General features: G+C 41.8%; 1 protein-coding gene across 2 annotated transcripts; it reads right to left on the bottom strand.

The window, feature by feature from the left end:
* Positions 1-4603: 4603 nt before the first annotated feature.
* iyd (iodotyrosine deiodinase) lies at positions 4604-26955 on the bottom strand. Of its 2 annotated transcripts, XM_048601436.1 has the most exons (6): positions 26703-26955; positions 21051-21239; positions 17665-17824; positions 15130-15283; positions 7862-8050; positions 4604-5127 (listed from the first exon to the last, which is right to left on the bottom strand). In XM_048601436.1, exons 1-5 carry the CDS (start codon positions 26887-26889, stop codon positions 7868-7870), a joined length of 873 nt encoding a protein of 290 aa, XP_048457393.1. In that variant the 5' UTR covers positions 26890-26955; the 3' UTR covers positions 4604-5127; positions 7862-7867. The 2 variants fall into 2 exon arrangements, with proteins under 2 accessions (XP_048457393.1, XP_048457392.1); XM_048601435.1 differs by lacking the exon at positions 4604-5127 and having other exon boundaries at positions 5278-8050.
* Positions 26956-27403: the final 448 nt, after the last annotated feature.

The following is a 27403-nucleotide window of genomic DNA, read 5'->3' as shown; positions in this document are numbered from 1 at the left end:
TGCTCCTATGATGCTGCTTGGCCTGCTGTGTTCATCCAGCCCTGCACCTTGTTGTCTCGGATTCTCCAGCATCTGCAGTTCCTACTATCTCTGATTCCATTTCTGAACCCTCTCCAGTTTAATAATATCCTTCCAATAACAGGGTGATAGTCTTTCCTCCCTTTGGTAATCAGAATGCTATTTATGTCTGCCTTAAGAACATCTAAAGATTCTGCATCCACTGCATTTTGAGGAAGACAATTCCAAAGACTCACAAACATCTAAGAGAAAAAAAATTCTTCTTCATTTCTGTCTTAAATGGGCACTCTTTCATTTTTTAAACTATGACCACATGATACAGCAGCAGAAGTTGGTCATTTAGCCCATTGAGTCTGCTTTGATGGCCAATCTGATAATCCTCAACTCCACGTTCCTGCCTTTTCCCCACAATCCTTGATTCCCTTCCAGGTTAGAAATCTGCCCATCTCCGCCTTGAATGTAATGAATGACCAAGCCTCGACAGGCCCCTGTGGTGAAGAATTCCAAAGATTCACTGCTCTCTGACAGTCAAAATTCCTCCTCATCTCTGTCTTAAATGAGTGACCCCGATGGTGATATTGTGCCTTCTGTTTCTAGACTCTCCCACAGGGAAACACCATATCTACCTGGTCACACATCCCTGAGAATCGTGTACATTTCAATAAGGTGGCCACTCATTCTTCAAAATTCCAATGAGTACAAGTCCAACATTTTCAACCTCTTCTCGAGAGACTGACTCCATACCTAGAATCAACCTACTTTGTTTTTATTCATTCACTGGATGTGGGTGTTGCTGGCTTGGCCAGCACTCGTTGCCCATCTCCAATTGCTCAGAGGGCTGTTAAGAGTCAACCACATTAGAGTAGGCCACACCAGGTAAGGACAACGTTTTCCTTCCCTAAAGAACATTAGTGAACCAGATGGGTCTTTCCAACTGTCAACAGTGGATACAGGGTCATCATTAGACTCTTAAATCCAGTTTTTTTTTTTAAATTCCATCTGCTGTCATGGCAGGATTTGAACCCAGTTACCCAGAATATTACCAGGGTTTCTGGATTAACAGTCCCGTGAAAATACCACTACACCATCACCTTCCCTTCATTGGTTCCCTTCATTGGTCCCCTTTGGTGAACCTTCTTTTGACTGCCTCCAATGCGAGTATATCTTTCTATAGATAAGGAGACCAAAAGTGTTCACAGTATTCCAGCTGTGGGCTGACTAGTACCTTGTATAGTTTTAGCAAGACATCACTGTTTTTATACTCCATTCCCTTGGAAATGAAGGTCTACATTCCATTTGCTTTCACTATGATCTACTGAACTTGGATACTAGATTTTTGTGATTCATACAAAGATCCCTACGTACTGTAGCTTTCTGTAGTCTTTGCCCACTTAAATGATATTCAGCTTTTCTATTCTTCCTGCCAAAACACATACCCTCACATTTTTCTGCATTATATTCCATCTGCCAAGTTCTTGCCCATTCAGTTGTCTATGTCCATCTGCAGACTCACTGTTATCCTCAACACTTGCCTTCCCATCCATTGTTGTGTCATCCACAAACTTGGCTATATTACATTCACTTTCCTCATCCAATGTGGGAGAAATTGTATCTGTGCGGACCTCTAAGTAGAGATTTTGTGTCTCTCATATTTGTCCAATCAGAGGCTGTTTCTAGTCCACATTTTCTGCTGATAGGGAAACTCATGTAGGAGAGAACCAAGCTGTGATTTGAGAAGCAGCTTGGAAGTTAAGTGACTGCAGAACATGCTCAGCTCTGTTTACAAAGGCCTGAGGAGCTTACATCTACTATGGTATTTTCACGTAACAGAAATAGCTGCACAAAATGTGCTTTTGTCTGTTCCTAATTCCCGGATCCAGCCTCTGCCTCCTTTATGATTTCATTGTACAAACAGAAATTAATGGGGATGAATTTATAGCCATTACAGAGACGTGGTTACAATGAGATTATAGCTGTGAATAAATAATCCATGTTGTGTGACTATTCAAAAGGACAGCAGAAAGGGAATGGTGATGAGGTAGCTCCGTTAGAATGAGATTGAATAAGTACATTAGAAAGAAAGACTGTAGGATTGGCCAATGTAGAAGCCAAATGGATGGAGGCAATTATATAGGAATGAGAGCTGAGCTGGTTAGAGTGTTCTGAAAAAGGAGTTCAGCAGAAAAGACGGTTGTGAAACAAATGCAGTCATTTAAGAAAATTACTCATGGCTCACAGGAAAGATATGTCCCAGTGAGGAAGAAGGATTCTAAGGAGAGAATAAACCAACAGTGATTAGCAAAGGAAGGTTTAAGATGTTACCAAATTGAAAGAAAAAAAAATGTACAATGTGGCAAAAGTTAATGGTATACCTGAGGACTAGGAAAGTTTTCAAAACCAACAAAAGGTGATCAAATAAAATGATACGAATGGGGAAAATAAACTGTGAGGGAAAACTGGAGATTTTCTGATGAAGGGTCTAGGCCCAAAACATCAGCCTTTCTGCTCCTATGACGCTGCTTAGCCTGCTGTGTTCATCCAGCTCTGCACCTTGTTGTCTCTGTGAGGGAAAACTAGCAAGTATCCTTGTAGGGAGTGCAAGCTCAGCATGGCTAAGCACTTAAAAAAGATGGTTGAACTTTTAACTTTATTATTTATTTTTCTACTTAATACTGAGAGACTGTCATATTTAATTTTTAACTTTGTTTCTTTATTTCTCTACTTTCTATCTAAGATTTTGTACCTAGGTACCTTTGTACCTAAGAAGGTGCTGGGAATGGTGACATTGTACACTTTTCACTGCACCCTTGTACCTCAGTACTCCAGCACGTGTGGCAATAATTTCTAATTTTGTTATGGGCAGTAAGACCTTCTTAAAATACATAGAAAGGAAGAATGAGGCCAAAGTGAACATAGGCCCCTTAGAAAACATAAAAAGGAGGGTGTAGGTGAGTTAAGTTCTTTAAGTGAGAACCTGGCCAAATGCAGTAACTTGGGTGAAGAGATTAGCAAGAAAATTAAACTAGAAAAGAAACAATACAAAAATAAAATTTAAGTTCATTTTAAGAAAACACAAAATTATTTTACAGAATAAAAATATTAAGCTTTTAAAAAGAGTCAGTGTTGGATCTTTTTAAGATAAAAATGGTGAAATATATTTGCAGGGTAAGAAGGATGATGTAATGAGTATTTTGTATGAATTTTTGTTGAGGAAAGAATATTTCAATAAAACAACAGTATGTTGAACATGGTAAAGGTAATGGGCAGGGTGAAAATTATACGTTAATATGGAGGATGTAATGGAAAGGCTGGATATGATTTGTAGGTGGCTTGTATCCCCGATTAGTGAAGGATATGGAGTAAGGAGCTGGCAGGGAAGAGCTGGCCATAGTCTTCTAATCTTCCCTTGATGCAGGAGATGTGCGAGAAGATTGGAAAATGGCAAAAGTGACACAATTTTCCTCCAAAGGAGACATGAAATGGAGTAGGGACATTCTAGAAGCTCAATAAATATTTATAAAGGCTAATTGATGACTTTGGAGTTTTGTCCATATCAGTAAGTTTTACGATAATAAAATTGTTCTCTCTTCAGTTGAATCTTAACGAGCAGCTTTCAGACATCTTTATGATACACATGGATACTTTTGAGGGCAATTAATTTGAAAGCATTGTCATAAATGAGCATAAAGCAAAATTCAGATTTGGAAGTTGCCCATTTAAATAATGTTCTCACGCAACTTCGTTTGTGTGTGTTCGGGTGGTTGCTGTTGAAATTCAGTACTTGGTCAGTATGTGTGGCTTTCCTGTGTACACAGGACAACAACACACTGCAACAGCACAGAGCTACGCTAAGAAGAAGAACAGCACCTCTTCCAGGTATTCAAAGACAATGGATACCCGAAAAACTGGGTCAGAAGATGCCTATTACACAAACGACACCAGATACTACACACCTCGACACACTCACCATACTGCCTATCATCAGGAACACATCTGAACTGACCACAAGACTCCTACGACCACTGGGCATCAGAGTAGCGCACAAACCCACATCAACCCTACGACAACTGCTCACCTGAACCAAAGACCACTACCCACTATGGACAGGACCAATGTCATATACAAGATTCCCTGCAGAGTCTGTGACAAACACTACATTGGACAAACAGGAAGGAAACTAACAACAAGGGTACATGAACACCAATTGGCTATAAAAGGACACGACTAATACTCACTCATCTCTATCCACATGGATAGGGAGGAACCACCAATTCAACTGGGACAACCCCAGGATCCTGGGACAGGCAAAGCAGAGACAAACACGGGAATTCCTAGAAGCCTGGTACTCCATGAAGAAAGCCATCAACAAACACATAGACCTCGACCCCTTATACACTCCGCTGCGAAGAAAAACAGGAAGTGAGGTAATCCAGCTCAACGGACTCCAGAGTTTAAATAACAGGCAGGAAAACACAACAGCACTTCATTGGAGGCTGCACTAAAGACGTTACCCAGCATGGTAACAAAACGTCTGCAGAAAAACGACGAACCAGCTCGGCGAGAGAACCAACCACAATAACTCTGGTTGCAGGGAGTCTGCTTTATTATCAAACACTTATTAGAGGGATCAAGTCAGAAGCTCAGGAACAGAGTTTGCTGCAGGAATCAAAACCAATGCTTCAGTTTTCCTTCAAACATAACCTCCAGGTAGTGCCATGGGATGTTTTACAACAACTTGACAAGATACAAAGAATCTTATTAAAGGTTCCATATGAAAAACAGAACTTCAAAAAGTGAAGTATTCCTTCAATTCTACACTGAAATGTCAGTCTTCACATTTTTGCTCACACACAGAAACTGAAACTAGGAGCAGGAGTATGCCATTCAATACGATCATATCCAGCCCTCTCTCTCAATGCCATAGTCTCACATTCTCCACAGAAAGTTATCATCTCATTCTTGGATATATTCAGTGACTTGGCCTCCACTGATTCCTGTGGTAGAGAAATATATAGGTTCACTAGCCTTTGAGTGAAGAGTTGCTTCCTTATCATATGGGACAGCCTTGTGATTCAGACAGTGGTGATGCCAATTGAGCCACAGTTGCACCTGTAAAGGAAATATTTGCAGGGAATGAACAAGGGAGTGGGAATGATTGGATAACTCTTTCATAAAACCAGCCCAAGCCAATTGGCTTTCATCTGATGAGTCAATGAAGATAAGGGAAAATCAGTTTGTCAAATTGAAACTCAAGTCTAATTTCATGTTAGAATTCATTTTTATCAATTCAATTTCAATGGAAATCACCTGAAAGAAAATCAACAATGCAAAATGAAAGGTCTCAGATAAATGAATGATAATCGTGTTCAACTGTATTGTAACAACATGCCAGTAAACTCTATTATCATGGCATATGGAGAGTTCCTGGACTGATGCTACAGATATGAGGTGAATCAATGGCCTGGGGGAACAGAAATTGCTCATTTCTCAGACTATTTATATTGTTAGGAAATATGTGACTCGAATGCCTTACAGGAACATCCATTCTTCATGACTGCCTCTTGCACCCCTTCCCAATTACTTTTCTATTGTCTTCAAAGTGTTGGTTCACAATGCAATCGAGTTAGAAAATGGTATTTGTGCAGTTTAGTGCAAATCACCATTCTTCTCCTTTTAAGCCTATATAGGAAGAAGGAGCCCTTAGCCTGCTCTGCCATTTAATAAGATGATTGTTGATCTGTTTGTGTTTCAAATTTCACATTCCTGTCTGTCCCCAGTAACCCTTTCGATTCCATTGCTTCACAAAAATCTATCTAACTCTATCTTCAAAATATTCAATGACCCCACATCCACTGCCTTCTGAGACAAGGTTCCAACTCACTGAAGCACACAAAAATCTCCTTATCTGCCCAAAAGGGGTTACTTCTAATTTTCAAACTTTATTTTTTCTTTTACCATGAGTATGAGCAGTTTTGCTCTACCACAGATCATATCACAGGCAGACTTGATACTTCACAGCCAGAGTCAGGATTGTCCAGTGATCAGCAGGTATAAAACATTAATCCAAATGTCACTGTGAGTGGTTAGAGAAAATTCAGATACACCTTAAAGTATTTTTTAAATTTTCATTAATATTATGGTGATGGGAGTAAAATTGGCTGTTTGACTGGCAATCAGGCAAAGAAATGGAACCAGTCAATGTGCTGGAAATAGACCAGGAAGGGTTTGTGGATGAGAAAGAAATATGAGGGGATTGGGTGATGTGGAAATAATGGGATGAGATGGGGGAGTCAGTATGTTCCTCCAATCCTAGGATTGCTCAGACCATTGAGTTTGGAGTTGAGATATCATGTTGAGTTTGTACTGAACGCTAATGAGGCAACTTTTGGAGTACTGTGCTACAGCACTGCTACTGCAAGGATATTATTAAATTGGCGAGAGTGCAGAAAAGATTTCCAAGGATGTGCCTGGGATTAGAGGGTTTGAGTTATAAGGAGAGGCTGGATAAGCTGGGACATTTTTCACTGGAGTGTAGGAATTTGAGGGGTGACCTTATTGAGGTTTATAGAATTGTGGGTAACATAGATAAGGTGAATAGCAAAGGTCTTTTCCCTGGGATCAGGGAATTCCATCTAGAGGGCATAATTTTAAGGTGAGAGGAGAAAGATTTAAAAGGGATATGAGGGGCAATTTTGGCACACAGTGGTTCTTACATGGAATGAACTACCAGAGGAAGTTGTAGAAGCAGGTACAGTTACAACATTTTAAAGGGATTTGGACAGGTACAAGAATACTGCACAGATTAAAATGAAGTAAATTCCTCTCCCAAACTGGAAAATTTTAGAAACGTGACATGGGACATAATAATTTATGGATAAAAAAAGAGTGCGGTCCAGTGAGTTTATCTTCTACCATCCTAATATTTGCATGTTACAGGAATAATGAAGTTGTTGACTAATCATAACAATCAATCTTAGAAGGATATGGGCCAAATTCAGGCAAATGGGATTAGTTTAGTTTGGGAAATGTGGTCAGTGTGGATGAGTTGGACCAAAGGGTCTGTTTCCATGCTGTATGACTCTGACTTTATAAAATTGTGGCATATATTAACAAAGTCACATGGCCAAAGAGATTTTAACTCTTACTGTGCTAAAGACTGCACTTTCAATACTAGGGACCCCGCGCTTGAGTAACTAGAGGCACTTCTCATACGTGGTTGTGCAGGTCAGTTGAAAATATCTTGGCGTTAAATGGTACAGGACTGCAGATGAACTTCCTCATTACTTTGTTTACAAGTCTCTTTAGCTCTTTTCCCTTTATATCTAACTAATTATGGTTATTTATGATCCACTGGTTGTGTCTTGGTTAAAGCCTTTTTTCTCCCTTTGGAGTAACCTCCCAGGTCAGCAAATTGCCATTGCCAGTCTGTGTTGCAAGCAGATATGCACAGCTTTGCTCTTAGTGGAAGTCAGAACAAGGTTCGTGACATTTCAGGTTCAGTTTTGACAGCTTCAAGGAAGTTGTGCTATTATGGAGAGTTTGAGTACTTTTGAAATATTGGGATTTGGGTTATTTTTTAAAAATTGAGTATACGGTTTAGGCATTTGGATTCACAAAGTGTTCTATATCCCAAGAATAGGAGTTGGAACAAGATGTTCAATATTCCAAATCATGGCAATTTGGGTATGGTCTCTTCAATTCTCCATAATAGGACTCTGGATGAAGCGACATAGATTTCCAACATCATGAGATTGGTCAAGGTGCAGTCCTGTCTTCGCAGGCTTATATTGAGACATTCCAACTACTAAAGTGCTAGAAACAGTCTGCAGAATTTTCAACGCACTTCAAGTCACACAGACACCATAATCTCATCCAGTGGCTTGCGGTTAAAATCTGGTACAGTAGCATCTTTTGCTGGGTAACCAACTGGCAACAGCAGCAGCAGCTTTTCATTCTCTGGGCGCCCAAGAAGAACACGCACCCGAGGACCACAATTCAGAGGAGTTGTAGTGACTGTCACAAGGCCAGCATTCTGTGGGGATGGAGGAGGAACACAAATGCTTCATTAAAATTTCATTTCACAAATTCATCGCTGACCTGGGCTGAGCTAAGAACACTAAACACGTGGGAGAGAGATTTGAGCCCTCGTGGGGAAAGCCCAGCTTGAAGCAACTGCAGGCTCATGGCTAAAGAAGAACTGTAATTGGGAACTTTTAACTTTATTACTTATTTATTGCTTTAACACTGTTAAGAACTGTAATGCTGAACTTTAATTTATTCCATCATTCCTTTTTACCTAAGATTTTTTTAACTGCAATACCTTGTACCTCAGGTGGGGCTGTGAATGGCAACATTGTAAACTTCTCTCTGTACTCCTGTATCCCTGTACTTGAGTACACATGACCATAAAACCTAATTCTAAATTAAGTTGCTGTTTCAGCAGGATCCACTCCAGCTGGGAATTAATATTATGCACTTGATGTTGTTTTATCATTAAAACCAATTACAGTCGGTTCTGCCAGAACGGGATAGCTGTGTTCCTGCGCAACATCGTGCTATAGAAATAACAGGGCCTGTGGGAAAAGCGGGGTTAGAGGCAGACCACCTAAAAATATCACTCAAAATCACCCCGAAGCCTAACACAAAGGATAGCACAGTTTGAATAAATGTTTAATTCATACCTAATAATGAATTAAAAGTAAATGTAACACCTTACCTTGAAAAAAATGTCAAGGCGACCTAATGGGGAGATGGTTTTGAAGTTGCTCTGTTGTTAATGCAGGGGCTGAAAGGTCATCGTCATCGTCGTCATCATCATCATCATCATCACCACCACCCTCAGGTGCAGTTGTGGTTGCAGGGTTAGGGTGTATTCAGGACAAAACCAATGAAACGATCATGTGATGTTGGCACATACTCCTCCATGCACCGATGGAATTGCGTTATAGCCAATACAAGTTCACGTTTTAGAAATAGTGTTCCCCTATTCATCAGGTGCGTTATAGCCAACTTGCATTGCCAGAACACGTGTTATAGCAGAACCGACTATATAGCAAATCCCCAACCTGCTATTTGCTAATGAGCCCAAAGGTTTACAGAGAGGGGGCTACAATAGGGTCTTTTGGGGTACTGATAGAGGTAGTGCTGTCTGAAACTGAGTCCAAATCCCATCTGCCACAGAGGGTCATATCATAACATGTTCAAACAGACTGGTTAAAAATAAAGGCTTGCAATTATTTCCCCTCTGCCTGTGCTCAACAACTTACATTAGTTTATGGAGAGACAAGAGTAATATCACTAGACAAGCAAACCAAAAGCTCTGCCAGACATACAGGTTCAAATCCCACCGTGATTGTTGGTCGATTTTAAGAGCGATTGCAACTGACTGCCTGCTTCTCTTTGATGGTTATGTCTGTTCCCGAGTGCCCTTGGAGAAGGAGTTTACTCTGTCCGCCAGCATGCTGCTGGCCTTCCACAAACGGTGGACAGATGTAACGATGGGGTGTACGATCACTCCTCCAAATAATATGTAAATTTGAGAAGTTCCCTTTGAAATTTTGATATAATTATAGTGCCCCTAAGAAGCTGTCAATCCCAAGATTTGGTTATGAGATTCATTTAAAAGAATAGGGCAGGATTCTATGCTTGGCACCTTGTAATGCAGTAATATTGTCCTGACTTCAGGGCCAAGGAGGTCCAGGTTCAAGCCTCACCTCAGGTTGTGATGGCTAAGGAGGTGTATCATAACGTGTTAATTAAAAGTAAACTACTTTGGGTCTGGGTTCAAGTCCACCTGCTCTGGAAGTGTGTCATAACATGTCCAAACAGGTTAATTAAAAATAAATTGCAGTAAACATTTTATTGTCTGGCACTTATGGTACCAGTAATGTGCCAATTGATCAAATATTCCGGATAATTAAAGAGGTCCACATAATCAATGTAAAAACACACAGCAAGTAATAGAAACGTAATGCAGGGGGCATACACATCAGTGTTATACATGATGTACGGTATGAATCACTTAAATAATAATGCAACTTTGCCTTAAATAAAACTTACCAGCAGACAGCCTTCTCATTCACACCTTCAACTGACCACTCTGACATTGTGGTGGATCGTGGTATTTGACTCAAAATTGAATCAATTGTCAATATTTCGTGTGGCCATTCAATTGAGCAACAAGTATATTTACATTGAGGTAAATAAATTAAATAAACTAGAATAAATGAACAGAATAATAGGGCAAACTTTGTGGTATTGAGGTACATAATTTTTGCCAGTTTATCAAGATTGCCAGGTCATTAAGGTGCTGGTCAAAACAAAGTTTGCTGTACTTTGGGTCTGAAGATTCAAGTCCCACCTGCCCTGAAGGTGTGTCATAATATGGCTGAACAGAGCTTTTTTTTTAGGAGGAGGCCACTACACAACAACAAAGTTCTTGAAGACTGATGTATTTGTCCTTTCAAGCTGTGGCTCAGTGATAACACTTCTTATTCATACATGTAAAGTTAATGTAACTGGGAAGGCCAACCTTTATTATCCATCCCTAATCCACACTCAATGCTTTTAGGTAAAGTGTGGTCCTTTTGAAACCCAAATTGAGCACTGGTGAGCCAGTTATTGATGGGTGGGTGCCACTTAAAAGCCAATGATTGACAGGAACAGAGTTAATTGGTCAGGTTGGGTCTGTTCTACCTTTTTAGGGACAAGACATACTTGGACAATTTCCACGTTTTTTTTGCATTGCTCATAGGCGGTCAGTTTCTCTGGCTGTGTCAGTGTTTATTGGCTATTCCAAATTGCCCAACCACGTTGCTGTGGGGTTGTAGGCCAGACCAGGTATGTATGACAAATTTTCTACCCTAAAGGACATCGGTGATCCAGAGGGGCTTTTACAATAATTGACATTGATTACATGGTCCCCATAAAATAGCTTTTCATTACAGATTTTTTTTAATTGAATTCACATTTCATATCTTTCATGATGGTATTCAAAACCACAATCCCCCAGCCCCCAGAACATTAGTCTGGGGTTCTGCACCATCAATCCAGTGTCATTATCGGTTCATGACTGCCTTCCTCCTTTGTTGGGTAGATGCCAGTATTATTGCTGAGATGGAACACTGCTAATGGTTACCTGCGTAGCTGGTACTGAAGCACAAGTTTCAGCACCACATTCCAATCAACAATGCGTGCCCTAGCTGAATGGGAAATCATAGACCCTCCAAGCTTTAGGGGAACCAAAGGCTTCAGTAATGGGTCATTAACTCAGAGGGCACTTCTATATGGAGTCCTTGAGGGGGTGAGGAGACGGAGGGGAGATGGAGAGGAATCCCTCTACAGGGCAGCCTTTTACTGCACCACCATCAATGCAGGCAGGGAAAGTTACGGCCTGTACAGGACATGGTCACTCAGCCTGCTGCTGGGTACTTACCTCATGTTGTGTTGGGGAACTGGAAAATCACAGCTGACTTACTTTCACCGAGTCTAACAGAGCTCTTGCTGAGTCTAATTGCTGCCTGCCTCCTAGGGATGGATAGGCCTGAGAGGGCCTGAGCTGAGCTTAATAAAAATGGTCAATGGAGGTAACATGGTCAGAAAGCTAAGGCAGGTATTTTTAAGTTCCTGTGCATCCTTGTTCTCAATATCAACAGGGCTCAAAATTTCAGTCTCAAAGGTCTCCATTAATAATCATTTCCAATTGTCGTTATCTTCATTGATGGTGGAGTGCAACTATGTCTTTCTAATGTCTAGATAATGAATTCAGTCTGTTTCATCATTTCCAGCTCCAAATCTTCCCAAATCAGAAGGCTGCTGGAATACAGTCCCTTTGTCTGAATGAATAAAGCTCTAACAACATCAAAAAGTATGATCCATACGATCAGATCCCAGTCTTGGTCTTAAACCATCACTTCCTTCAACCCTGGTATCTATTGGCTGAAATCTGTGTGATCTACAAGATTAGCTAAGGCTCCTTTGACAGAACAGTGGACAGTGAAGATGATTATCTAAGATTACAAAGAGATCTTGATCAACTGGGTCAATGGGCTGAAGAGTGGCAGATGGAGTTTAATTTGGATTAATGTGAGGTATTGCACTTTAGTAAAACAAACAAGGGTAGGAATTATACAATTAAAAGTATGGCCTTGGATAGTGTTGTAGAACAGAGCGGGGCTCTTTGAAGTTTGATTCACATATAGATAAGGGGGTTAAAGAAGTTGTTTAGTAAGCTTGAGATAACAAGGTGTACAGCTGGATGAACACAGCAGGCAGGCTGACGTTTCAGGCCTAGATTTTCTGAAGAAGGGTCTAGGCCCAAAACGTCAGCCTTCCTGCTCCTCTGATGCTGCTTGGCCTGCTGTGTTCATCCAGCTCTACACCTTGTTATCTCAGATTCTCCAGCATCTGCAGTCCCTACTATCTCTGTTTAGTAAGCTTACCTTCATTGATCAGACCTTTGAGTATTGGAGTTGGGATGTTATGTTGAGATTGTACAGGATGTTGGTGAAGTCTATTCTGGAGTACTGCGTCCTGTTATTAAGCTGGAGAGGATTCAGAAGAGAATTACCAGAATGTTGCTGGGAACGGAGGGTTTGACTTATAAGAAGAGGCTGGATAGGCTACGACTTCTTTCACTGGAGTGTGGGAGGTTGAGGGGTGACGTTAGAGGTTTATAAAATCATGAGCGGTACAGATAAGGTGAATGGCAGGTGTATTTTCCATAGGGTGAGAAATTTCAAGACTAGGGGATATGATTTTAAGGTGAGAGGAGAAAGATTTAAAAAAGATATGAGGGGCAATTTTTTTTTTAAACACAGAGATTGGTTCACAGTGGAATGAATTTCTAGAGGAAGTGGTGGATGCGGACACAGTTACATTATTTAAAAGACATTTAGATAATTTTATGAATAAGAAATATTTGGAGGAATATGGACCAAGCGCAGGCATGTGAGACTAGTTTAGTTTGGGATTATGGTCAGCATGGACTGATTGGACCAAAGGGACTGTTTGCATGCTGTATGATTTCATAACTCTACCTGTGGAGCCCACAACCTCTGCCAGCTAGATAGACAAGGGCAGCAGATGCATAAGAGCATTACAGGTTTCCCTCCAAGTCACATACCACCTTGACTTGGAACTACAAGTTCCCTCATTGTCGCTGGTTCAAAGAGCTGGAGTTCCTTCCCTAATATCACTGTGGGTGCACTCCGCATGGATGGTGACACTTCTAGAGACAGTTCCCTATCAGGGCAATAAGGGATTGAGATTGTCTGGATGTGTGCAACTGGCACACATTGGCCATTATCCGGATCTTGCTGCAAATGGCCACAGGCTGCTCCAGTTTGAGATGTTGTAAATGGTATGGAAAACTGTGTAATCAGCAGTGGCCATTCCACTTATGACGGAGTGAAGGTTCTTGAGGAAGCACCTGAACGTGGCTGGGCTTAGTGCACTCTCTTGAGGAATTCATGAAGATGTGTTCAGGGTCTTAGATGATTGACCTCTAATGCCAACTACCATCTTCATTTGTTCTAGACATGGCTACAACCAATGAAGAATTTTCCACGATCCCAACGGACTTCAATTTTGCCAAGCTCTTTGATGTCTCACTGGGTCAAATGGTGTCTTGATGTTAAGGGCAGTCCCTCTCACGTCATCTCTGAAGTTCTGCTTTTTCATCTATGGTTGAACCAAGGCTGTCTTAACGTTCACAGGCAGGATGTGTGCATGTGTAGCAGAACTACAGAGCTTTGATCTGACCTATCAGTTGAGAGAGTTGTTTTTTAAATCTCTGTCAATTGCATGCTGCTTCATCTGTTTAGTTTGCAAGCAGTCCTGTTTTTGATTTCACCAAGTGGGCATCTCATTTTTGGTTTGGTTGCTCGTGAAAAGCTCTCCTACAGTACTCATTGAACCCTGGTTTATCCCCTAGTTTGATGACAATGGTAGAGTTAAGGACATGCTGGAACACGAGGTTACAGACTGTGGTTAACTACAATTCTGCTGCAGCCCATGGTGCCAAGCAGTTGCCTAGTTTTTGAACTGCTAGGTCTGTTCTGAAACTATCCTATTTAACATGATCTAAGAACTACCCAACATGAGGGAGGGCATACTTAATGTGAGCTGGTGTTTGGTCTGCAGAAGGACTTTGTGATGGTCACTCTCATACTGATATTGTCATGGATCAGTGAAAGATGGATTGGTGAGGATGGAGTTAAGGAGGGGTTTCCTTTTGCTGTTTCTCTTACCACTTGCCACGGGTCAAGTCTGGCATTTATACCCTTCAGAACCCATCCAGCTCGGTCAATAGGGGTCATGCTAGTGGATTCTTGGTGACAGATATCAAAGTTCTCCATCCAGAGTAAGTTATGTACCTCGATTACCCTCTGTGCTTTTTCTATGCCGTGTTCAACACGGAGTAGTAATGATTCCTCATTTTGATGGAGGGGGTGTTGGTGGCGATCAGCAGGATTTATTTTTGCCCATGTTCTAAATGAGGCCATGAAACTTTATTGAGTCCAAAGTCAGTATTAAGGACTCCCAGGTCAACACCCTCCCTAGTGCATGTCAGTGTGCCGAAACCACTGGCGGTCCTGTCCTGCTTGTGGATCAGGACAAATCCAGGGATGATGCTAGAAGAGTCTGGAATACTGGCTGTAAGGTTTGATTCAATAAGTATGACAATGTTAGGCTGTTGCTTAACTGGTCTGCAGAACAGGGTCTCCTAATTTTGGCACAACTCTTTGAATATTAGTAAGGAGTGGTTTGCAGGATTGAATGGGGAGAGTATGCTAAGGTTAAGGCCACAATCTGCAATTTGCAGGAGGAATTGTGGGAATTATGTCCAAAGAAAATTGCTAGCACTTCTGTCTGATTGACTTGGTTTACACTGCGAAGTGGCATCTATTAACTCCAACTCTACCTTTCTCCAATTTATCTCGTATCTGCAGTCACACTCTAACCACATTCATGTTCCCTGTGAGATATATCTGCTATTTGGAGGTGGCAGTAGAGATTGCATTGGGAGGAGAAACTGCTAAAATAATAACTTAAATTAATCCTGTAGAACCCATTCACTGCAACCACAGTCTGTTACATTATCAGGATTACCTGCAGAGCTGCCAGGAGAATACCACAGGAAATTGAAACACTGATTTCATTGTAATAATGAGTCTTCTTGCCAGCGGGTAGGATTCCATAAATTTGTTTAAATACAAGGATGAGATAGGGTGCAGTATCGAGGTAGTCTTTAATCCAGTTTGTCCTATAACAGGAGAACAGTAATATGTACCTTAAAAAGTTTCGGTAGCCAAGTATCATTTGCAGCACTGATAGTACCATAAAGTACAAGCCTGGGGGTTTAGGCTTAGTTTTATTTACAGGGGGGAGATTCTTCCAATCAGTAACAGCAAACAAAAGCAAACAGCACAAAATGATTGTAAACCTCAAAACTTTACAAATCTGTAATTCTTAAAATTCTTCAATACGTGATTGCATTAGAATGGTTGAATCCCCCATTTTCAACATTCTGAGCTTTACCATTGACAAGAAACTGAACTAGACTCTTCATATGGTGAGTCCAGTTGGGGCAGCATGGTGGCTCAGTGGTAGGCACTACTGCCTCACAGCATCAGAAACCAGAATTCGATTCCACCCTTAGGCAACTGTCTGCGTGGAGTTTGCACATTCTCCCCATGGCTGCATGGGTTTCCTCCAAAGATATTAAGTGGATTCGCCATGCTCTATTGCCCATAGTGCCCAGAGATGTAGAGGCTGGTTGAAATAGTCAGAGGAAATGCAGGGTTACAGGGCTAGGGTAGGATCTGACTGGGCTGTTCCTTGGAGGGTCTCTGTGGACTTGATTGGCTGAATGGTCTGCTTCCGCACTGTAGGGAGTCTACAATCCTTTGATTCTATGGTATAAGACTCAGCTGTGGCTACAAGAGTAGGTCTGGGACAAGGAATCCTGTAGCAGGTAACTTACCTCTTGACTCCCCCAAAACCTGTTCACCATCAACCAGGCACAAGTCAGAAGTGTGATGGAATACTTCCCACTTACGTGGATTAATGCAGCTCCAATGACACTCAAAAAATTTGAGACCATCCAGGATAAAGCAGCCTACTTGACTGGCACCATATCCATAAGCATCCACTCTCTAAACCATCGACATTCAATTGCTGCAGTGTGTGCCATCTACAAGATGCACGACAGAAATTCACTGGAAGATCCTCAAGCAACACCTTCCAAACCCATTAACATCGAAAAGAGCAGCAGATACATGGGAACACCACATCCTGTAAATTCCCCTCCAATCCACTCACCATCCTGACTTGGAAATATGTCGTCATTCTTTCACTGTCCCTGGAATTCCCTCCCTAACAGCATTGAGGGTCTACCTACAGCACATGGACTGTAGCAGTTTAGGAAGGCAGCTCACCACCACCTTCTCAAGGGTAATAAATGCTGGGCCAACCAATGACCCACATCTCATAGACGTATTGAAAATAATCTGTGGAAGTTTTAAACTATTTTATGTCAGTCTGTCAGTTAGTTGTGACATTATTAAACAGCTGCTCCTATGCTATCCCAATATCAGAACCAAACAGCATAGAAAGTGGCCAATGTATCTTGCTTGTTTGGTCTCTTTGAAAATTATCTTATTATTTCTACACTCCCCAGATCTTTCCCCACAACCATGCAAATTTACTCGTGCAAGTATGCATTTTAAATTTGTTTACACCACACTTTCAAGATGACCATTCCAGATCATAATTTGTTGTATAAAGAAATATCTTCCACTCCCCCCACCACCCCAGCTTCTCCACCCATTTACTTCAGGACTTCTGAATGATCAATTCAGAACTAATTTTATTGACTTTAACTGAAGGTTTAGGGGATTTATTTAAATATCGTAGTATCAAAGCTAAATGTCCACTGGATCTGCTGCCACCCCAGCCTCACCCCAGAGGTAAAGGTAACCTCTTTTCAACATGTGCTCAAAATATGAAGGGTGGACACACCTGTTCAGTTATCAGAGGGGGAAACTCCCCAATTTCTGGCGGTAGATTAGGTCCACATTCCTTTGGGCCCTGGTTTTGGGAAGGGGAGGGAAGTAAAGTCTTTTCATGGATCTGCTGCTCAATTTGGCCAAGATATTGAATTATGGATCCAGGATGGACACAGTCAAGAGGGGGAAATGTGTGGCTCTGATTGCTTAATTCTTTACTGCAGGGTTTAATGGCACTGAAATGGAAGCATGCAGTACCCATCAGTATACTTGGGGCAGGGAGCATCCATGACCATTGGGCACTACGCTATATCGACCAGCAATAATCAGCAAGGTGACATTTCAATTTTGATTTCATCACTTTAAGCATGTTCTAGTTTAATCATACCATCTGTTTGCATACTGCTAGTAGTGCCCTTAAAGGGACACTTGTAGTACTGTGCAGAACTGGCCCAACTCCATGCCTCTGAATTAGAAGGGTGTGGGGTGAAATATTATTCCAGAGATTTGAACACAGAGTCTAGATCGACACTGAGGAAAAACTGCACTTTTGCGTATGTGATCTTTCGGTCGGATTGTTTAACTGAACATATTCCCATCAATTGTTGAACAGATCTCATCATGTCATTGAACGTACCTCATTTTTTTTAAGTCAGAGACCCATTTCTTTCCCATCCTCTTCATATAGTTAATCTCTTCTTCCTCCTCAATTATTTCACGAATTTGATGCTTTGTCTCTGGGTCTTGTATGACGACAAAGGTCCAGGGCTCTGTATGCGCTCCACTTGGAGCAGTACCTTTAAGAAAACAGGAAATTGCCTGATTTACTGAGGCCATTGTTAACTATGCCAATGTACAGACACAGACTATTACATCGCAGGAGGCCATCATTTGGCCCTCTGTAGCTGTGGCAGCTCTTTAAATCTATTGGAACAATCTCACTCAGTTGTTTTTTTTCTCCATAGCTTGCAAATGTTTCCTTTCAAGTGTATATCCAATTCTGTTTTCAAAGATATTATTGATTATGCTTACATCATCCTTTCAGGGCAGTGTGTTGGACAGAATGATTCATTGCAGAGGAAAAAAAATCTACTTTTGGCAGGTACCTTAATCTTGTTGGGGAGGTCACAGTGGTTCAGTGGTTAGCTCTGCTGCCTCACAGTACCAGGGACAAGGATTTGATTCCAGGTTTGGGTGACTGTCTGTATGGAGTTTGCAGATTCTCCCCGAGTCTGTGTGGGTTTCCTCCAGGTGCTCCGGTTTCCTCCCACAGTCCAAAGACTGTGCAGGTTAGGTGGATTAGCCATGGGGAACGCACATAGTGCTCAGGGATGTGCAGGCTAGGTGCATTAGCCATTGGAAATGCAGGGTTACAAAGATGGTAGGCGGGGGCTAGGTCTGGATGGGATGTTTTTTGGGAAGTGTGTGGACTTCATGGGCTGAATTGCCTGCCTCTAAACTGTAAGGATTCTATGGTTCTATGAAATAGAGCAGTTTAGTTATCAACTCTTCCACCAGTGGAAAGGTTCTCCTGTTCAATGTCAGCAACAAATATTATCTCCATTGCAGGCACTGTAGCACGCTCTCTAAATATCAAAATGATTCTCTAGCTGTTTCCTGTAAATCAGGAGCTCCCCTGGAAACAGTTATAATTTACTAGCAACAAAAACAAAAGTAGCTGGAAAAACTCAGTAGGTCTGGCAGCATCTGCGGAGAGAAATCAGAGTCAATGTTTCAGATCGAGTGAACCTTCCTCAGAACAGATGGTAGCTGTGAAAATGTCAGTTTATATGCAGAAGACAGGGTGGGTGGGGGGGGGAGTCGGGGGGAGCGGAGAGAAGAGTGTAAGGTGTAAATGATTGTTGGGGATAGATCCCACAGAGAAAGAAGAACAGTTGGGCAAAGGAGTGGATAATGATCCAGCTAGGAGGGATAGCATAAGAGCAGCTGTTTAAAAATGTGAATAGCTATTAATAGGGATTGTTAGTGGCTAACAATGGGTGTGTGTAATAGCAGACTGTGATAACAAAGCCTGGTGTGTGGGGATTGCAGTAAGGACTTGGGAGGGCTCAATCCCTAAAATTATTGAACTCGATACTGAGTCCAGAAGGCTGTAGAGTTCCCAAGCGGCAAATGAGATGCTGTTCTTCCAGCTTGCACAGAGCTTCGCTGGAGCACTGCTGCAAGCCTCAGGTAGATCAATCTCTTAAAACTATATTCACCAAGAATGCTTCTATTCTGTGGAGAGGCTACTGTCCCTGTGCAGTCTTCACAAGCCCTTGAATCGCCTTGATGTTTAAGGGGTCTCAATAAATCAGTCTCCTGTAGATCTATACCGATATTCTCACTTCTGAGCTAAAAATGTGGATCAGAGACCCAGTCCAGAAACTATAGTACATTATCCAGGATGACATGAGAGCAACCATGTAAGATGCAAACCTTTCAGAAGAGATATTAAGTCGAAGTTCTGTCAGTTCTCTCAAGTAGCCAAAAAAGATAGGCTGGCAATATTTTGAAGAAAAATAGGTGAGTTCTCCCGGTCTGACAGCATCTGTGAAGGAAAAAAACAGTGTTAACATTTCGGGGCCGGTGACCCTTCCCCAGTTCTGAGGAAGGGTCACTGGACCCGAAACGTTAACTCTGTTTTTTCCTTCACAGATGCTGCCAGACAAGCTGAGCATTTCCAGCAACTTTGTTTTTGTTCCTGATTTACAGCATCAGCAGTTCTTTTGGTTTTTATTAGGCAAGTTCTCCCTCTGGACTGGCCAATCTGTATCACTCAGCCAACATTGGTAAAACAGGCAAACCTCACTGCTGTTTATGGAACCTTGTACAAATAGGCTGTTGTTTTTCCAACAGTCATAACATTTCAAAACATTTAATTGGCTATAAAGCATTTCTGGGGCTTCCTGAAGGTTATTTCCATTTTCCTTCAAGCAAACTAGCATCAAAGGTTACAGTGCGCTGCATCTTTCCGTAACATTTGCTTAGATTCATGTTGAACTGAGAAATAAATCAAGCATTGCATAGATGCTTGTTGGCACTCGACACTTTCAAGAACAAAAACTGACATTTTCCAATAGTCACATTACTCCCTGTTGATCTGCAAATGGTCTAATAACAGACCAGGTCCAGTCTACAGAGGTTGTCCAGCCAGCTTCCAACCCAACCCTGAGAGTGAGGTGATCCACAGCTTGTCTTTCAACCACAGAGTAATTGTAAAATTCCCTGGATCTGTTCACTCTTTGCTGGCATAACTTGAATGGAAGCTTATTTACACGGCACTTCCAACAAGGTAGTACCAACAAAATAGGAAAAGGTCTGAGCAAAGCTGCAGCCAGTGAATTCTTAAAATAGGAGTGAACTTCATTTTAAATTCAACTTGTAAGGGAGTGAATCTTAAGACTCAACTAGTTGAGGCACAGAAAGGGAGCAAGACCAAGGAACTGAAGGGAGAGTAGAAAGAGGGACAGAGGACAGAAAGGAAGGTAGAGCAGAGAGGTAGAAGAAAGAGGTAGGAAGTAAAAAAAAAAAAATGGAAGGGGAGAGAAACAGCAATGAAGGAAGTGGAGAGACAGAGAGCGAAGGAAGGGGGAGGAAAGATGAAAAAGAAAGAAAAGTAGGAGGAACAAGTCAGGAGATAACAGAGAGGTAAAGAATAAAAAAGAAAGGATGGGTAGGAAAGGAGTGAGACGGGGTGAGGCCTGAAATGGAGAACAGGATCAAGAGAAAGGTAGCAAGGAAGGAAAAGAAGGCAGGAAAGAGGATAGAGGGACTGGAAGGAAAGCAGGGAGACAGAAGAGATCGGAAGTAGCAATAGCCAGGAAGAATGAAAGAAAGAAGGTGAGAAGGAAGAAGAATGGAGGAAAGGCACACAATTTGAAGTAGGAAAGGAGAAGTGAACCTTACGTCCTCAGGATGTCCAACAGTGACAGGTAGCCAATTAATCATTTGAAGCTTGCTGCTCTGGAATTCTGTTGAAATTCTGGCTTTTTGTTTTGTCAGAACTGTGTCTGGTCATACCTGCTGTCCTAATAATGTTGTCAATCACCTCCCTGGGTACTGCTTCTTCACTGATAAAGCGGACACTTCTTCGTGCATTCATCAGATGGTAAAACTCATTGGCTCTGCGGATCATTTCATCCTCTGAGTAACGCTGTGGTGAATATGGAATATGCTGCACCTCAAGGTCATCATCAAGAAAACTCCCAGCTGGAAATGATAGGATCAGAGTGAAATTTGGCACATTACACAGAACCACATACAATTAAACATTTAGTATGGGACACAAAAACAAAAATTCTGAATTAAAGCTGAGACAGCACAAAATATTCATGGATGTTTTGGCCAAGCGGGTACTTAAGGTCACATCACACCCATTCCAGTTAGCAAACCTCATGCTCTCGGTCATCCTAAGTGTGACAGATTGAATCACACAGTAAAATCTGAAGCAATGTAGGTATTTTCTAATGAGTCTGTTCAGTGATGTTATTACACACTTCTGGAGCACATGGGACTTGAACCTGAATCTTCTGTCTTAGAGGCAGGGACACTACTGCTATGCCACAAGATCCAAAACACGTTGAAGACTTGCTATCATCTGATTTGTACTATTATGCAAAGTCAAGATCCACCCAAACTTGTTAAATTAACTGGCTTAGCTCAGTCTCCATTTAAAAAAATGGTTCTACATCAGCTCTATTCAAACTCAAATAATCCCCAAGATGTAATCACTAGGGTCTCAGTAATTAATTTCTTCAATCACACAGCGGAAGGGGAACCTGATTCTCACCTATATTGGATAGTTGTAGTACAGCAATCAGTTTACACAGGCCCAATTCCAGTCCGAGACCCCAGAAGAAACCAGTATTGGACCACTTTTAAATGGAAACAATGACTTACGAAAACAAATGGGTACCTTGGTGGAGTTGGTCAGTCGAGGCTTGGTCAGCTGCAGCACCAACCTGGCCCACAGTTCCGTCCTTCAGCATGGGAAGGGAAGAGCAAACCTTCTATCCTCAGGATGTCAAACAGTGACAGGGATAGCTAATGAATAATTTGAAACTCGCTGATTCTCAAATGTGTCAAATGATATTTTCTCTTGTAGGAGCTGAGAATGAAGTAGCCTGGTCATGCTCTCCGAAATCAGCCTGTCAATGTAATGCTGCAGGGCAGGTCGTAAAAAGGGAAGGGGGCGAGCTGGACCCACAATAACCTTGAGTACTTCTGTGCATGTAGGGGATGCTAGTTTTGCCCGTTTGTACACAAATTTTGCATCAAAATCACACAATTAGTGCATGACACCACATTCTGTGGCATCAAGTGAGCGCTGCATGTCAATAGTAGGGTCTCCATCCCATCTCATCACTTATGTTTCAGGTGCAAAACTGCTAAAAGGAATTTTTCCCCTAGTGATTGAAGTTGCTACTAGGTGACTACTACAACCAGCTCAGTCACGTAAGTGACTCCTTATCGAGCTTGCTGAATCACACAATGACTACTGTAACTAGGTTAGTCAAACATAGAAATATAGAAAATAGGTGCAGGAGTAGGCCTTTCGCCCTTCGAGTCTGCACCACCATTCAATATGATCATGTAATATTAGTATCCCACACCCACTTTCTCCCCATACCCCTTGATCCCTTTCGCTGCAAGGACCACATCCAGCTCCCTCTTGACTATATCTAATGAACTGGCCCTAACAGTTTTCTGTGGTAGGGAATTCCACAAGCTTACAGTTCTCTATGTGAAGAAATTCTTACTCATTCCAGTCCTGAATGGCTCACCCCTTATTCTTAGACTGTGACCCCTAGTTCCAAGCCTTGGAGAAATGTGAAAAAGACACATACTGGAGTGGTACTGATGATGAGCAACTTCAGATAAACAGCAAAACTGGGCATGTTCTGCTCAAAGCAATGAGGGTTTTATAAAAAGGAATGTTCAAACTCATGAGTGGTTTCAATATAATAAATAATGAGAAACTATTCCAGTGGTATAGAATCGGTAAGCAGAGGAGATATATTTCAGGCGACCCTGTTTCAGGCAGGCAGTGTGACCAGTGGAGATGTACTGCCAAGCACCTCTGGAGGAAAGACAGTACCAAACACCCAGGAGCTGCCATCTTAATCAGAGTGGCCATTGCCAAGACTGTAGCTACAGTAAAAGGATGGGTCAGTTATTGGGTACCCTTGAAGAAAAGGAAGTTGATTTGGGGAATGTTAGGGGTCATGGAGGCAGACTGCAATGATTGTGCTGGTCAAGTGGTAACACTGGAGATTTAGGAGACATCAGGCACACCCTCACACTTCCCCACACCATTTTGCCAGTGTTTTTGTCTACCAGCCCATCCTAAAAAGGGCCTGGAAAATTCTGGTAATTATTTTACATAGTGAGTTGTTGTAAACTGGATTACACCTGCTTGAAATGGATGGAGGAAGCAGATTCAATGGCATTATTCAAAACAAAATTAAATACTTGAAAGGAATATGTTTACAGAGCTACAAGGAGAAAGCAGGGATGTGATTAATTGGATAGCTCTAATAGAGAGGCAGCACATGTATAATGGGTCAAATGGCCTACTTTAGTGCTGAGTTATTCTGTGATTCTACATGAATGACCACCAATGCAAGCAATTTAACTTCTGGTTTCTTCTTACCTTCTCCATCAACAAGTGTTTCCAAAGTGCTTTCAAAAGCTAGTGGAATATGTGCCAGCTATGACAAGCAGCAACTGTTCATTGTATAGAGTGTCCTTTACAATGAAGAGTCAATGAATGAATGGTGATAAGTCTGAAGAGAACTGCCTTTGCCAAGCCTAAGCAATGTGCTTAAGTCAACTTCAAGAAGTCAAGCAGTAAATTGGACCTTGGGAGAAAGAACCTTTGAAAGCATCAATAGGTAACAGAGAATGATTAGAATGCGGAACACACAAACAAATGGAATAGCTGAGTGAAATAATACCTTCAGTGTAAGCTAGAAATGTCAATCAGAGAAAAAGGAATAGAAAAACAAGATAATGGGATCAGAATAGAGTCAGAGCGGGCGAGAATGAAACATAAATATTGGCACAAATCAGTCTATATTCATCCAATCAATTGGTTTTATAACCGTAAAGACTTCTATCTGGTTAACCCATCAGACTTCAGTTTGCTAAAGATAAAAGACTAGGTTTGTTCATATTTTCTTGATGGGTGCAACCTCTCAATTCCAGAATCATTCTTGCAAATCTTTCCAGCGATCTTTTCAGCCTTCTTTATGGATTGATAAATCTTAATAAAACTAATGTTAAACAACAGTTTTCAAACTGTGATAACACAGTGTGGAGCTGGAGGAACACAGCAGGCCAAGCAGCATCAGAGAGCAGGAAAGCTGACGTTTAGGGTCAGGACCCAACTGTGCCTTCTAAATGTACTGGTTGGTGTAATCAATTTACATATGGAAGAGATGAAGATTAGGGGTCAAGTATAAGGCTATAACTAAGAAATTCAATTGGGAATTCAGCAGAAACATCTTTAGCCAGGCAGTGGCTAAAATGTGAACCTCAGTATCACAAAGAGTAATTTGCTGAGAATAAAGCATTTAAGGCAAAATTAGATGGATGTGTGAAAACCTAGGAAATGCAGGTTATACCAATAGCGTTGAACGAAGAGGGCTAGGTGGAGGCTTGTATAGAGCATGAATAACCAGCAGGTGCTAGATGGACCAAATGGTCTTTTTTTATGCTGTGCTTTTTTACGTATTTGTACATAAACATTACAAGCCTAGCTCTGGTCTTGGCATCTGTTACCAAAGCGCACATTGACGGCAGAATCAGTAAATTATCTTTTTATAGTATTAGAGGTGGAAGTTGATTTACTGAGTTAATAGCTAACAGGCACGTTCTTACATTCCACATTTAAAAGCAGTGAAAGTCTGTGTTTTCTCTCACATGACCTTTTCTTATCCGGGACAAAGTCTATATTGATGGCTAATCCACCTAACCTGCACATCTTTGGACTGTTGCTGTAAACCAGAGCACCCAGAGGAGACCCATGCAGACATGGTGTGAATGCCTGCCCAAGAGTGGAATCGAACTCAGGTCCCTGGCAGCAATGCTAACCATTGAGCCACCCTGTTACAGGTTTTTATATGTTTAAGATAATAGATAGCTTTTCTCCATCTACCCTGTCAACCCTATTTCCTCAGCTGGGCCAGTCCAGATATAAAACTTTAAAGTTAAAATTTGGCTGTTCAGAGACGTGATTTCTTCATGATAAGGATTGTGGAAATGTGGAACTCTCTTCTCCAAGATATTGTTCAGCTTGAGTGAATTAAACATTTCAAAACCAAGATTGATGGGCTCAAAATTAGGGGATTAAGATGAGGTCTGAGATTCACATCAGCTATGACTTAGCAGTGATGTGGAGGTGCCGGTGTTGGACAGGAGTGGGCAAGGTCAGAAATCACACAATGCCAGGTTATAGTTAAACAGGTTTGTTCGAAAACACAAGCTTTTGGAGCGTAGCCCCTTCATCAGGTGAAGTGAGAAAGAAGCACACAGAACACATAACTTCTAAGTAAAAGATCAAAGGGTCATTGCATGCTTTTTGAACAGAATTGAATGCATCTGCAAATTCACCCCATAGATGTGTGTGTGTGAGTGACAGAAAGAGAGAGAGGGAGGTGGGAGAGAGGGTGGGGGAGTAAGAGAGAGAGACAAAGTGTGTGAGAGAGAGAGAATGGGGGGGAGAGAGAGAGAGTGTGTGAGGGAGAGAGGGGGAAGAGAGAGAGAGGGGGAAGAGAGGGAGAGAAAGACAGAGAGAGAGAAGAGAGACTGTGTGCACGGGGGGGAGCAGAGTGTGTGTATACATGTGTGAGGGGGAGGGGAAGATAGACATTGTGTGTGTGTGCATCTGTCTGTCTGTGTGGGGGTGGGAGAGAGCGTGTGTGTGTGCGTGCATGTGTGTGAGAGGGGCGGAGACTGTGTGTGTATGTGTGTGTGTGAAAGGGGGAGAGAAAAAGAGTGAGAGAGGGAGAGAGAAAAAGTGTGTGTGCATGCATGTGTGTGAGGGGGGTAGAGTGTGTGAGTTTGTGTGTGTGTGAGAGAGAGAGAGAGAAAAAAGTGTGTGCGTGTGGGTGGGTGGAGGGGAGAGAGAGTGTGCATGTGCATTTTATAAATCCCTGCTTTAGAAATAAAACCAGTCTGACTCCAAACCAAAACACAAACAGGTTCTAAACAAGGCAGCACACCTAACATGCATTGTCTGACCTAAAATGTCACCTCTTCTTTACACTGATAAACCTTTAGTTCTCTCAGGGCAGTGACCTGAAAGAAATTCAGGGATATTAATCAATTAAAACCTTCTAACTTATTAAAGATTTAACAGTATCTTAGGTTTGTTGAATACATCCTCATAAGTTGTGTGACCCTTTGATCTTTTACTTATAAATTCTGCGTCTGTGTGCTTCTTTCTCACTTCACCTGACGAAGGGGTTACGCTCCAAAAGCTTGCGTTTTCAAATAAACGTTTTCAAATATAACCTGAAGTCTTATGATTTCTAATGATTTAGCAGAACAGGATCGATGAGGCCAAGTGGGTGCTTCCTGTTCCAACAGTTTCTATTCCTCTCAAGCTCAATTTCACTGCCATTTTCACAATCAAATTAGCGTCCAGTGCTAGTTTGTTTTTAACCTTACCCTTCTCGTCCACTGCGAGCTCTGTCTCATCTCGCAGATCTTCATCCGTCCAGGGTTTGGAATTAACTCTGTCTTCGGTTTCCACTTTTCGATCTCTCCTTGCTTTTCGCCTACTACTCCACAGGGCAGCCAAGCAAATGCACATCAGTGCAATAATAACAGGGGTCAGAGAAGAGAAGAGAGCCATGATGAGCTGCTGTGCTGTGTGTGGAAATCTGCTCCTGTGGACATTCGCTTCAACAGTTGAAGGACTGCTCAGCTATTTCGCAACATAGGCTGACTCATCATCACTGAAAGCACAAATCACAGGAAAACTGCCAGTTTATATTCCCAAATGCCTGCAATGCAAAGCCTGGGGGGTGGAGAGAGGTGTTCACAAGAATCCCTTGCCAAACATATTATTGAAAGTATACTCATGTTTATGATCGTGCAAAGCGTAAGGAATTGCAAATGAAGCTTCATTGAAGAAACTCTCAAGGACATTGGTCTGGTCTCTCCAGAACCCACCCCTTTATAGAGTGCCCAAGAGAGAAAATAAAAGTTTTGTTTTCAAAAGTAATACTTGGAAACGGTCAGGTCATGCTGGAGCACATCAAAGATGTGCAAAACAGATCAGATCAGCATATGTCATTTGCAAGTTTAACTGGTTTTCCCTCAGCCAAAGAAGGGCATTCAGCCTATTGTATTCATCTATGTAAAGG

This window comes from Rhincodon typus, chromosome 9 (genome assembly GCF_021869965.1).
Source record: "Rhincodon typus isolate 14 chromosome 9, sRhiTyp1.1, whole genome shotgun sequence".
In the NCBI taxonomy this organism is placed as follows: Eukaryota; Metazoa; Chordata; class Chondrichthyes; order Orectolobiformes; family Rhincodontidae; genus Rhincodon; species Rhincodon typus.
Note: the sequence above shows the minus strand (reverse complement) of the source record. Positions and strands in the feature narration are given on the sequence as shown.

Excerpts from the sequence above, each read along its gene's own strand:
- iyd (XM_048601436.1), bottom strand. The coding sequence starts at position 26,889 with ATGGCTCTCTTCTCTTCTCTGACCCCTGTTATTATTGCACTGATGTGC. Across the intron at positions 21,240-26,702 it reads GCTCGCAGTGGACGAGAAGG|CTGGGAGTTTTCTTGATGAT; the intron begins GTAAGGTTAAAA and ends TATCATTTCCAG. Across the intron at positions 17,825-21,050 it reads CAACATTATTAGGACAGCAG|GTACTGCTCCAAGTGGAGCG; the intron begins GTATGACCAGAC and ends GTTTTCTTAAAG.